The following is a 13,695-nucleotide window of genomic DNA, read 5'->3' as shown; positions in this document are numbered from 1 at the left end:
GGAGAGGAATTGGGTCAAGCTTGGCTGCTTGTATTATCCTTGCCCTGCCCTTAGCCTTGCCCATAACTGGCTTTCAGTGAGAACACAGCCTTCTGGCAGCAGCCTCAGGCAGCAGCGATGGCAGTGAAGAGCAATGGGGAGGCCATGGAGGGCACCTGTGCCCCACCACCTTCAAAGGGACAGCAGGGATGAAGAATGAAGGTAGAGCCCCAGGAAGTCAGGAATTCCCAGTGGCCTGCCCACGCTGCCTTCAAGGACTGATCAGGCTGAGCAACACCAAGCAGAGACAAACACAGTCAGGAAGACTTGGAGATCCCAGGGCTGAGTGATTCTCAGTGACCTTGCTCCTCCTCAGCGGCCCAGCATCAGAGAACCAAGTGTTCCCAAAGGGGCTGCCCCATGCTCTGGCAAAGGGGGTGAGACCCTGAAGAGTGAGTACAAGAGGGTATGGTGACAGGGAAAGAGGAACACGGGGGCCACCAGCTTTCTCTGGGCGCTGAGTAGCTGAACATGCCACACATATTCCAACCCAATGCCTCCTTACTGCTAGTTGGTCCAAGAACGATCTGTCCCTTTGGGTGGTAGCAAAGAAGTGGAATCCAAGGGGGTCCCCATCGACTAGGGAGTAGCCAAATAGGTTGTTGGTACGTGAATGTTATGGGCTGTTACAGAGCTGTAGAAAATGACATCCAGGGGGATGCTGAGAAGTATGAACTGACAGAAAGGGATGTGAGCAGAGTCAAGGAATCAATACGCCGAACAGGGCTGACCAAAGCCACAGAAGGACCCAGACAGAATCGACTGGAGAAGAACCCTTGACCAGATACTTGCAAGGGAGGGGCCCATGTGTGGAAAACACTACAGGTCATGACATCTTCCAGGAGCAGAGAGGAGGAGGCATGCAGGGGAAATGGACCCAAAGTGAAAGCAAAAGATATCAACAGAAATTTTAAAAAGGAATCAGTGCCCATCACATCATCTGCCTACCAAAATAAAAGCCAGTTCTTCCTTTGGTTTTCTTAAAGAAGTCTCCATGGGCGGCAGCATGGACGTCGGCACCATTTTCCACCAGAAGGGTCACCAGGGCCATGTTCCGTCTCTCAATAGCGATGTGAAGAGCCGTCTGGCCTGGGTCGAGGGCCACAAGGATCATGTCAGCAACTCAGAACACCCTGAGTCGGCGTCTCCATTGTGCTGAGCACTAGAGGCAGGCTCCCCTCTCAGGGAGCTTTCTGGCATGATGCCCGGCACAGTGGAGGCGCTTGCTGAGCGCTGGCCTGGTTGAGGCCGGAGCCCTGGCGCCCTCTCCTCCTGCCTCTCACCCTTGTAGTAGCTATCTGTGTAGCTGGCATTCACAAACTCCTCCAGGCTGCCCGTCTGCCTGGCAATTGCCAGGAGGAGGGGGATGGTCTCATTCTTGCCCTCCTGTAGGTTTAGCATGGCTTTGAGCAGGCAGGTCTTCCCCGTTTCTGGATCTAGGACACAAGACAAGGTCAGTGGCCCAGGCCCCCCAGGGACCCTTTCCTTCCTGGGGGGGACCGTGGGGAGTGCTACCTTTGAACTCACTGTCTGTGAGTTTCCTCTGGCTCCGCTGCAGATATAGCAGCAGGTCACTGAGCTCCTCACAGCTGCCCTGGGCCACAGCCTCAAAGATCTTCCTGCGGTCATAGAGCTTGAGGGGTTTTTCGGAGTTGGTGGGAATGGAATCCTGAGACAGCTGCCTGTGAGGCCGCAGTGGAGACAGGAGGCAGAGAGAATGAGCGAGTTGAATGGAGTGGGAGGTGCCAGCCTCCTTCTCCTCCTCTTCGTGTCCCATCCCCCACCCCCACCCCCACCCTAGGTGAGCATGTCAGAGGCTCTTGCTTAGCGGTTGGCCCAGGTAGTTCTGAAGTCAACCCAACCAACCCAATGCTAAGACCTCACCCTTCAGAGCAGAAAAAAAAACCATATTAACTATTTTGTTATGTCCAGTTTAAATTAAAAAAAGCAAATGAGATCAGAATGGACGCTTTCTGCACTCCTCCACACTGGGAATCCCCTGCCCTGTGCATTTGGGGATGGAAGCCTGCCTGGAAGCAGGTGACTGGACCTGATGACCTCCTGAAGTTGTATCTGGCCTTCTGCACCTGCTGCATCTTAGCTCAGGTGTGTGTGTGTGTGTGTGTGTGTGTGTGTGTGTGTGTGTGTGTGCGCGCCCGCGCTGCAGAATGTACCACAAGCCTATGTGAGACCACCAGCCCGCAGGCCTCCGAGGTCAAGGTTAGTGGAACACTTCTGGGGCTCCACTGGAAGGACAGACACCAAGCCCTGAGGGGCTGTGGAGACCATAGGCTACTCTTTGGGGCCCCGGGGGCTGGGATGGAAACCTACCGGACAAACTGATCGTTACCCCGTGGCCTTTCCACCATGGGGCTGAACTTAATAATGGGGCAAGGGGCCGGCTCCCATTCCTGATAGGAGGGGTCCATCCCAGAAGACTCCTCAGAACTGCACCTGCCCAGGAGGCGGCTCCGGCTCTTGGGCTGCAGGGGCTGCGAGCCTGGGGCATTGTCGGGAGTGCCTGGGCAAGGCTCATTGGGATTTTCTGCCTCCTCTGGGCCTGACTTCTTCATCTTTGCCAGGGGTCACAAGTTAGGCTGCAGGAAACCCAAGAAGAAACTCCATTTCTATGTCCGGTCTTGCAGTGGTCATTCCCACCTCACCCCCACCCCCATCCTTGCTGTGGCTGGCATTCAGATCATATGTGAGGACTCCAGGGAATGTTATCCCCATTTTACAAATGAGGAAACTGAAGCTCAGAGATGACTTGACTTGCAGTCCCACCTGAGGCACGATTCCAATCAGTCCCTCCTGACTCTGAGTCCCTGTTCTTTGTTGTCCCCCCCCTCGGGCACCTTTTGAGCAGCTCAGAAGATTCAAGGCTGTCCTACCACAGGCCCTTCCCCTCCTGGCTCAGATCCTAATCAAACGCTGGTCAAGACCTCAGGCTGTGGGGCTGTGGACCGGGGGACAGGTCACCAGAGTCATCTAAAGACGCTCTCGCTGGACCTCAGCTGACCCTCGCCAGGGAATGATTTATGACCCCCTTGAGCCATCAGCTAGGAATTCCTGGTCTGGTTCTATGGGTTCCTGAAGTCCTTGCTGGTCCTTTGCCACGTTTGTTGACTCCTCTTGTAGAAGGGAAAGGGAAGACCAGAGACTGCAACTTCCCTGTTTCCTGGCTACCCTCCATAAAGCAGAAGGAGGAAAGGGGCCAGACAGCCTGGGCTTCATCCCCCACAGAGCCAGGCTCCTAAGCACCCTCCCTCCAATTGTCCTGTTCAGTCAGAGGCCGAACAAGCAGCAATGTGCTTACAGACTAGGCTTAGACTTGTCTAGACTTAGGCAGAGCTGGCACTCCAGACACCAACAATCTTCCGTCGCTTTGGGCAAGCCTTTGCCTTTCTTCACCTATGGAATGGATCCTGCGTTTAGCACAGTGCCTAGCACATAGTAGGTGCTTAATAAATGTTGACTGATTACTAGCAACGCTCTGGAGTTACTGGGAAGAATTTTGCCTCATTTCACTGCCTCTTTTGCATCTCAATCCATGAACAAACATCTGTTAAGCATTACTCTGTGCTGCGGCAGCTAGGTGGCGCAGTGGATAGAGCACAAGCCCTGGAGTCAGGAGTGCCTGAGTTCAAATCCGACCTCAGGCCAAACACTTGACATGTACTAGCTGTGTGACCCTGGGCAAGTCACTTAAGCCCAACTGCTAAAACAACAACAACAAACAAACAAACAAGCGTTACTCTGTGTCTGGCACAGCGCTAGACGCTGGGGAGACAAGGACAATCTGCGCTCTCAAGGAACTGACATTTATCAGAGGAAACAATGTAGTATACACAGAGAAGTCTAAACGTGGGGCATCGATTGAGGAAATTCAGTCAGTCTACTCTGCTTAGACTAAGTGACTTCAGACTAAGCGTGAACACTCTGAGGAACTGGGGTCATGCTAAACGTTAAGTGTGTTCCGATTGGCTGAGAAGACATAGTCTCTCTCTAGGGGTTCGCTATGCCAAAGTAGTTAGGAACTAGAGTTGTTCCAGAGCCTAGCTCAAGTGCCATGTTCTAGCCAGAGGAGGACTTGGAATCCTAAGATCTGAGATCGAACCCTGGTTCTGTCATTTCCTGACTGGGGGTGACCTTGGGCCTGTCACCCTGGGCCTCAGTGTCCTCATCAGTCAAATGAGGGGACTGGACTCCAGGCCTTCTCAAGTATCTTCCAGCTCTGGAGCTGGTATCCTCTGAACTATAATCCCAGGGGGCTTTTCTGTCCATCCATGCATTCATCCATCCTATAAGCATTCATTAAGCACCTGCTCTATGAAAGTCACTCTTCTAGGTGTAGGGATACAAAGAAATGAAACCACCTCTGCCCTCAAGTAATTTGTGTTCTACAGAGAAGCCACCCATATAATTTATAAAAAATAAAAAAGGAAATGACAAGTAATTTGAATGGGAGTGGGGTGGGGTGCAGTAGAGAGGGAAAGAGTGAGGCAGTAACCATCAGGGAGATGGGAAAGGCCTCTTGGAGGAGGCAGCCAAGCTGAGCCTTGAGGGAAGCTCAGAACTCTGGGGGCAGAGAACTTCAGAGACTGAGTTCCAAACCGAGGGCCAGCCAATGCAAAGGTGTGGAGGTGGGAAATGAGTATCCTGCATGGAGAACCAAGTTCTCAGACATACCCAGATGATCCCTTTGTTTCATCAGTTGGTGCTGGCTGCCAGCTAGAGAGGGGGAGATCTTCTATTCAAACTAAACACAAGCTGTGGCTTAGGCAGAGAACTAGGGATACCAGGCAAAGGGGCAGTGGTAGCCAGAGCCCCGGCTAGGAAGGAGGAAGCCAGGACTGCCGGTCCAGCTCTGCCCAGAACTCAGGCTAGATGCTCTGTCCCTCAAAGAAAGCATCACTGAGTTTCCGAGGTGGAAGGGGCCAAACTGTGTGACACTCCCAGAGGCTGGGAGGAGGCTTGGCCTTTGGCAGCACCTTGGGTATGAGTTTGGCATTTGGGGTTTTTTCCATCCACTGCCTCCCCTGAGGCACAAAAACCTTTCTCCAAAGCTCCTGAGCTTTAAAAGCAGGCCCTTCCCCACCCTGGCTGCCCTCCTCTGGACATTCTCCAGCGACCAATCTACAGCCTAGCTAAAATGTGGCCTTGGAACTGAGCGAGGCTGGCCACAGCACTAATGGTGTGGTCAGAGCCCAGCTGGGCCACCACCTCCCAACATGGACATCATGACCACATGCGCTTTTCATCTCTGGGCAGAATGTTTGCATGAGCTGTTCCAGCCACAAACCCTCTTCGCCTGAAGACCAACGGCCTAGCAATGACCAAACCTGGCCAGGCTAGGCCCATCCCGGAGGCCCGAGCTGGTGCAGAACTGGGAGGGCTTTCAGTGGGCAGTCAGCATGTAACAGCACCATCTCAGGGTCTGCAAACAGGCAGGTGCAGAGACATCCTGTGCCTCCTTCCTTCCTTCAAAGAATCCAAGTACTCTGGCAGATTTGCCCTGAGGCTGAACCCAGAAGACCAGGTGAATTTGAGGGAGCCACAGAGGAAGGCCCCGAGAAGGTGTCTGAAGTGTGGACCCTCAGCCACAGAGGGCTCCTTCAGCCCAGCTAGTATGGACTCTTGTCCAGGAGAGGAGGTCAGGGTTTAATGGGTGAGGTCTGCCTTGGAAATATTTTGATTAACAAAATTAAAGTATTCAAACCTTTGAACTAAAGAAAGATTTTTGGTATTTGAAGAAGTGAATGATGTAAAATGGATTGCTTCAAAAGATAATGAGTTCTCCATCTCTGAAGGTATGCAAGCAGAGACTTGTCAGGGTTCGTGTCCAGAACATTGCAAACGGCAGTTTCTGAGCTCCCCAATCCTCACTGAGCCTTCAGAGAGAGCTTTTGGGAGGGACTGAAGAGGCAGGAAGGAGAGGGGAGCAGCGCACACCAAAACTGCCTTTAGCTTTTGTCCCTAGGTCTGCCAATTTGGGGACAACAAGCCCTCAGACTCAGATGTGGGTCCTGGAAACAAACTCCTATTAATTGTGCTGTGCACAATGCAGCCTCTTAGGGCAATGCAGGGTCCAGAGCCCGGGGTTTGAGCGTCCTTTAGGTCCCCCCCCCCCCAGCACTTGCTGCCTTGTCTTGCCAGGCCAAAGCTCAGAGCCCCAGGAGAGGGGTTGGCCCAGGCGAGGGGCTCTGACCAGCTTTGATAAGTCCTCATTGGGAGTTCCCTAAATCAATGAAATTACAAGGTAGACCCAAACCAAAGCAAAAACAGAAGCATCATGGCGGGACCTAAACCTGGAACCTGAAGGAAGCTTACTGGTCATCTGATCCAATGCCCTCATTTTACAGAGGGAGAAACTGAGGCTTGAGGAGGTCATGATACCTGCCCAAAGTCTCACAGGTAGTTAGGGCAGAGTCAGATTCCCTCCCAGGTCCTGCACACTCATGGTAATCTGACCCTGGAAAAGCCTCCCCATCATGGCCCTGCACACCCCAGCTCCACCCCTCCCCAGGGGTCCTGACCTTCCCACTCAAAGACAGCTAGAGCAGCAAGCTAGCATGGGGGGGGGGGGTGGAGGCTGGCAGCGGGAGGGCCATGGCCTGCCGGGGCTCAGGGCTCCCTCCCTGTACCTCTCCAAAGTGTCATTCCACAGGACACCTGGAGCCCCAGGAAGTGAGGATTTAAGCCTCCCTGCGGCCATGAAAGGGCTTTTAACAGCCAGGACATTCTTGGCTACCCTCTAAAGCAGCAGGCAGTCATCCTCCAGGCCAGGCTCCTGCCCCAGTCAGGTCTTGGGGGCCAGAGCTTTTCTCCCAGATCGCTAACCAGCCTAGAAACAGCCTGACTAGGGCCTAGTGCTCTGCACAGCCCCACCTCTCGGAAAATCACCTACAAGAAGTGGCGGGGTGGGGGGCGGAGACCCTGGAGTCAGAGCAGAAGCCAGGCTAGGAGAGGGGAGGGAGCAGCCAGCACCTTGCCCATAGAATTTTAGCACCCGACATCGCCTGGTCGGACACTGAGACCCAGAGAGGGCAGGGCAGCCCTGGGTCGAAGAACTTGCATGCTGCAGGGCTGGGATTCGAAGCCAGATAGCTGACTCTAACCCGGTGCTGCCTGCCACCTGGTCTTGAACCCGGCCTCCCATGCCAGACAGTCTCACTTCCCCACGATCACCATTGCTGCACCTCTGACCTCTCTCCACCTTCTCAAAGGGGCTGCTGTGCTGGAGCACCCCTCCGCCCCCTCTCCTCCTCCTCTCACCTCTCTCTCCCCCTCTCCCTCTCCTCCTCCTTGAACAACGGGGTGGTCATCTGGCTTCTCAAGCCAGGCTTAGTGGAGACAGCATCGGGGTGTCTGTGGGTGCCCAAGTCTGGCACAGCTGAGGTGCTTGAGACCCAGCCAGGTTGCCTGGACAAGGGAAGAGCAGGAGCTGGCCTCCAGATGAGTACCACCTGTGGCTGCCGTGGCCACCCTGGGCCCTTAGGGCTTAGCCTTCCCTCAGAGGGCCTCAATATTTCTGGTCAGAGGGGCCCTGGATGCTGGCGTGCATTCCAAGAAGCCCCAGGCCTCCACCTTAGAGCATTTCTGCTGGGAGGGGACCCTTCTGAAGGTGCTGCCTCAGGATGACCCCATGGGCGGTGTAGCTGGGGAGGAAGAGCCGGGGAGCTGAGCAGGGACCACAGTCCTCATTTGGGGGCACCACCGTCCAAGCCCTATCCTTGCCCCCTCTCCTTTGGGGGCTGCTTCCCTGGAGTTTTGTCTGAAGCAAGACTGCACACTCAGGCAGACTCCACTTGGCTCCTCTCCTCCCCCCTCTTAGGACCAGCAAACCCCACACCCTCCCAGGAGATGATCCCAAGGGCCTCCTGACAGGCCCAGCGCATAGCCCTCCGCAGCCCTAAATCCCCCACCCATCACTCTGGAGCACAAAACAGGGCCGGACTCACCTCGGCGGCCACCTGCAGGAGTGCCGGCATTTCCCAGGGACTCGGCCCCTCTCTGACCACCTGGCCCAGGCCCGAGGTCCCCTTGCTTCCCAGACGAGCTGGAGCTGCAGCCGATGGTGCCGGGGCTTAAGTACTGCCCTAAGGAGGGGGGCTGTGGGATGCTGGAGGAGGGACAAGGCAGCTGCGGCTGCTGCTGCGGCTGCGGCTTGTGGTCCCAGGAGGCCCCAGAGCTCTTTCCCATCATTTCCCCCCTTTTTCAGTAGCTTCATTTAGCAGGGGCCCCTCCCTGAAAGCTTTCAGGGCTGCAAAGCATTTAGGTCCATCACACCCATCTGAGGCCCTGGGCCTGAACTCGGTAGAGGAAGCAGCCGCCAGCCAGTCAGTGGAGGAGCACCGACTAACAGCGCCTACTCCTATGTGCCGGCCCTGGACTGAACACTGGGGCCACGAGGAAAAGCAGAAGACAGGCCTGCCCTCAAGGAGCTGCCAGTCTAAGGGGGGAGACGAGGCTTGAAAGGAGCGTGGTGGTATGGACAGCCGATGATGCCAGCCTGGCTCTGCCTGCCAGCCTTCACCCATGAGCCCCAAGGAGCCAGGAAGCCTGACAGCTGCAGGACCCAGAAGGGAACAGACACAGCAACTGTCCCTAGCAGTATCCTGGGATGAAGTCAGGAACCTGGAAGAAAGGCTAGAAGCTCAGCACCCTCTGAACGGAAAAAGGGTGAGCTGGGAATAGCAGAGGGGGCTATGGGCTTGGCTGCAAGGACCCAGCTATGTGGGCTCCCACTGCCAGGCACCCTTCACCTTTGGGAGGATGCCTAGGTTGTGCAAAGCCCCCCCCAAAAGGCCCCCAGACAAGCTCTCAGGGCTCCCCTCCCCCCCAGCAGCCCAAGGTTACACTTCCGACCTGTAAATGAGCACGGACTTGCTGGCCCTCCCTATGTGCCAAGGTCTAGAGGAGATAATGGGCAAGGCCTAAGAAGCCATTATCATTCATTAATCAAACAGAAGGAAGCCATCCTGACATATTAATAAAAACCCTGGCGAGAAGTGCCCCAAACTCCCACTTGCCACAACCATTCCCCCTCCCCCCCACAATGCACTCGGCCAACTTTTAATTACCCAAGGAGATCAGAGGAGAAGCAGGGCAGGCAAGGAGCATCACTGGCCAGGCCACACCTCAGCCCCCTGAGCAGGCATCTCTGTGCTGCCCCTAACCCTATGTGCCCAGCACTGTGCTGAGGGGACATATACCAGCAAAAACCCCAGGCCCTGCCCTTAGGGAGCTGACCCCTGAAGATGTGTTTTCTTTCAACTTTCTTCCAACAATGAATCAGTTGATTAATTAATTAATGAAAGAAGATAAAGGAAGAAATACTGGCCTGGAGCACAGCATCAAAATGGAAAAGTGGGAAGCAGAGCTGGGAGGGGGAGGAGGGGCAGCCAGCCTGGGCCCATTCTCCAACTAGAAGCCCCGGGGGTGGGGTGGAGGGGCTCATCACTGGGGAGAATGGGGCAGTTCCAGATGGTTTGGGGCCACAGCACCCTCAGAGGTCCAGGCCCCTCCAATTTCCTAAGTGACACTGGACAAGAGAGCCCAGAATTTACCACAGATATTCCTACAGGCATATGAAAGAGGCATGTAAGCATGTAGGGAGACACAAGAACACACACACACACACACACACACACACATATACACACACACACCCCACTATGGAGCCCAGTATGTGTCTCTGGGGGGGGGGGGAGGCTGGCCAGCTCAAACCAACTCAGGAGGGATGGCTCAATTTTCAGGATGAGTATGTATGTCTTGGAAAAACGGCAGTACAAATGATTGATCATTGGGCTGCTGGTCTAGACTTGACAAAGTGATGGAGGCTGTGGCAATGCCACAGTGGCCCATCTCCAGGCAGGAGAGGCCAGACAGAGTCAGGGCCAAGGCTCGGCCTCCCACTGCTGCTCCCCACTGCCCCTCCTCTTGGCACCAGGAGCTCAGACACGCCCCAGCACTCAGACCTCATCTCCCAAGTCGCCCAAGGCACAAAATCAATCCATCAATTCATTCCAGAAGTATTTATTAAGCACCAACTAGGTGCCAGGCACGAAACTGTGCAGACATGTGTGGTGTAACCTCCAGAGGGCTGCCACTCCTTTATGGTCATCCATTTGTTCATACCGGATTGACCGTGCGTCCCTCCTCCGCCAGTAATGTTCCAAACCTCAGCCTCTCTCTCCTCAAAATCCCCACCTGCCTCCACTCCCCCTCAGCAGATGACCTCATCTCCTGTTTTCCAGAGAAAACCTAGGCCATTGGTAACATGGACTCTCATCTCCCTACTCTCTTCCTCTTCCCCAGCCTTCTGCATCTTCCCCATCCACTGCTCTAAGGGGCCCTTCTCACAGTGCCTTTCGCTCCCACCCTGCCCCTCTCCCCCAGAAGTTATTTCTCTCTCCCTTCCTCCTTCTCTGTCTCTCTCTTCCTCCTATCTGTATGTCTCTGTCTCTCCCTCTCTCTTCCCCCCTTCTCCCCTCTCTCTGTCTCTGTCTCCTCTCTCTCTCTGTTTCTCTCTCTCTCTCTCCTCTCTCTTTCTCTCCCTTCTCTCTTTCTCTCTCCCTCCCTCCTTCTCTGTCTCTGTCTTTGTCCCTCCCTGCCCCGAACCGCTCTTTCTTCTTTTATTCCAGCTCCTACAAACTGACCCTACCATCCCCCACAGCTGCCATCCTCAATTTCTCCCTCATTTCACCTCTTAACCCTTACAAAATGGGGGGCTCCGATGCCTCCTGTCCCCCTTGATCCTCAGACCCTTGCAGTCTCACATCTGACCTCCACTCTGCCATGCTGGCTCCCTCAGAGATCTTGAAACTGCCCAGGCCAGGGGCCTTTTCCCAGCCCTCCTCCTCCTGAGAGCTCTGTGGTTCTGGCCCTGTGGACCACTCTCTGCTCCAGACAGCCTGCCCTGCCTCTGGCCGGGCCTTCTACCCTCCTAAGCCTGATGGGAAGCTCAAAGACCCCACTTTTAGCTCTCCTCCTTCAACTCCCCCCACCCCCATCCAGTTAATGGACTCACTCAGTCTGGGACTTTGCCCTGGGACTGAGCTTTCCTAATTGGAGGGTGAGTGAAAACTCCCCTAACCCATCGTGGCTGGGTCATATCCAAGCAAGGGCCTGGCTGGTCTTCTTGCCTCCAATCTCTTCCCTCTCCAGCCCATCCTCCACAGAGGCCCAGGTGACTTTCAGAGAGAGAGAGAGAAGAGAGAGAGAGAGAGAGAGAGAGAGAGAGAGCGAGCAATGCTTGGACAACAAACAAAAAATCCCCAGGCATTTCCACTAGGGGCCAGGCTATGTTGCAAGGTGAAGAGAGAGTTTTGGAGCCAGGAGAATTTGGGTTCAAGTGAAGCCTGTAGCACATCCTCGTTGTAGGACCCTGATCAAGTCACTTATACCTCTCAGGGCTCTTGGCAACCCTAAAAGACTGTAAGTTACAGAGCATTTGAATGAATGAATGAATAGATGAAAAAACATTGACTGAGCACTTACTGTGTGCTCAGCACTGGGGCCCAAACAGACAAGGGGGCAGTCCCTGCTCTTAAGGAACTTATGGTCTAAGGGGGAGCCACACAGACAAGGGTTCAGCGGCAGGTCCGGTCCAGGAGCAAGGTAGCCTGGTAGCGTTTAGGGGGCAGCAGTGAGGCCCGTGGTCAGGTCTCTTCTGTCATTTCCACTGATAAAACCTTATCTGTTTCTGACACTGAGCTCCTGGACAGGGCCGAGTACTTGGGTGGCAGACGTTGCTTTAGTGGGTCTCCAGGAGCTTTGGTGGCTACAGCACCCAGCACCCAGCAAAACAATGCCCAAGTTACATCATCTCCACAAGGGCTGTTGCCCTGAATGATAGCTTCAGAGGCCAGGCTAGCAGTGGAGCTGGTGGTCTGGGAGGCCACTGGGTTCTTTGCCTCAGGGCCCTGGACAGTCCCCTTCAGGGTCCTAGAGTAGTGGGTGTATCCCCTGCCTTTTGCTGCTGTCTCAGGGTGCCCAGGCACTTCCTATAGGCTAGCCTGCCCGTCCTTCCAGGGGCAGTGAGCTGGCAGTGGGTGGGATGCAGAAGAGGGCCCCAGCTCCCCAGGATGATGGGTCTGAGCTGGGAGCAGGGCAAATTTTCCCAGCAGAAGTTTCCCACTCAGAAGAAATCAAAGGTCAAGGGGAAATGGCCCAGGGGTTAAGGATGCACCAACAAAAATGACACTGTCTCTGCCCTCAAGGAGGTTCCATTCTACCAGGAAAAACTATACACATCTAAAATAATTTTGGGGGGAATCAGGAGAGGCCATGGGCAGAAAGGAGGGGGCCCTGAAGCTTGACCCCAAAGGATGCTCAGAAAGGAGCAGCTCCCTGCCAGGCAATAGGCATGAGACTGAATCTGAGAACCCTAGCCTTGGCCTTTGAGGCTTCCTCAGACACCCTCTGCCTTTCTGTTCTGCTTCTCCCCTGTATCACAGGATGAAGCGGCCTTACTCTTGATCAAGGCCAGCCTCTACCTGCACAAGTGATCTCCTTCCATCGTGTCTCCTCCAGCAGATTGCTCCCTCTGTCAGCCCCACTTTCACTTACCTTCCATCTCTCCCTCCACTGGCTCCTTCCCTACAGCCCACAAACATGCCTGAGTCTCCCCCATGCTGATAAAACCCTCTCTTGGATTTTTCCACCCCCTGCTAACTATTGTCCTGTGTCTCTTCTGCCCTTTGTACCTAAATTTTTCTGCAATAGGGGCCTCCCCTGTCTTTCCTCTCACTGTTCCCACTCACTCCCTTACATTCTGGCTTTTGACCTTATCATTCTACCAAAGCCACTCTCTCCAACATTACCAATGATATCTTAATCATGAAATCCAATGGCCTTTTCACAATCCTCGTTCTCCTTGGCCTCTCTGCAGCCTTGGACACTGTTGGTCACTCTCTCCTCCTAGATAGTATCTTCTTTGTGGGTTTTCAGGACATCCTCCTTTTCTTCCTGGTTATCCTCCTCCCCACTCTCTGACCACTCCTCCTCTGTCTCCTTTGCTGTATCTTCTTCCAGATCACAATCTCTAACTATAGGTAGCCCTCAGGGTTTGTCCTGGGTCCTCTTCTTTTCTCCTTCTATACCACTTCACTTGGAGGTCTCATCAGCTCCCATGAATTTAATTACCTTCTCTACACTGGTAATTCTCAAATCTACCTTTCCTGCCCCAGTCTTTCTGCTGACTTCCAATTTGGCTCTTAGACATCTTGAACCATGGATAGCCAGTACATATTTTAAATTAAGCAAGTCCAAAATGGAACCATTCTCTTTCCCCCTAAACTCTCCCCTCTTTCTACCTTCCCTATTACTGTCTAGGGTACCCGTTCCCTCACAGTCCCGGAGAACAACAGACCAGGAGTCACCCTGGACTTCTCACTGTCTCTCACCCCCAATCAAATGTGGTGCTAAGGTTTGTCAGTTTCAACTCTACTACATCTCTGATCCATTTCAACTCTGTGGGCTTGCGCCCTGCCCCCCCCCCCCAAGCACCTCTGGTCCATTTCACCCCTGCAGAGTCTCTGGTCAATTTCACCTCTGCAGGCCCTTGGACACATCCCCTTCTCTCCTCTGCTGTGAGAGAAGCTAGGTCTCAGCCTCAGTTCTCCAGCGTGTCCCTGGGGTGGTGGCTGCTTC

At 54.3% G+C, this 13,695-nt stretch overlaps 1 protein-coding gene across 1 annotated transcript in view; it reads right to left on the bottom strand.

Annotated features, from left to right (window-relative positions):
- The window catches only part of TRPV1 (transient receptor potential cation channel subfamily V member 1), a 26,259-nt gene extending 23,647 nt beyond the window's left edge, over window positions 1–2,612 (bottom strand). The window contains exons 1-4 of the mRNA XM_020964710.1: window positions 2,371–2,612; window positions 1,555–1,721; window positions 1,323–1,475; window positions 988–1,128 (exon numbers count right to left, since the gene is read on the bottom strand). Coding sequence (XP_020820369.1) covers window positions 988–1,128; window positions 1,323–1,475; window positions 1,555–1,721; window positions 2,371–2,612 — 703 coding nt within the window. The remainder of the gene's footprint in view (window positions 1–987; window positions 1,129–1,322; window positions 1,476–1,554; window positions 1,722–2,370) is intronic.
- Window positions 2,613–13,695: the final 11,083 nt, after the last annotated feature.

This window comes from Phascolarctos cinereus, unplaced genomic scaffold (genome assembly GCF_003287225.1).
Source record: "Phascolarctos cinereus isolate Bilbo 61053 unplaced genomic scaffold, phaCin_HiC Scaffold_7;HRSCAF=346, whole genome shotgun sequence".
Classification (NCBI taxonomy): domain Eukaryota; kingdom Metazoa; phylum Chordata; class Mammalia; order Diprotodontia; family Phascolarctidae; genus Phascolarctos; species Phascolarctos cinereus.
The sequence above is the reverse complement of the archived record's forward strand: the minus strand, read 5'-3'. Positions and strand labels throughout refer to the sequence as shown.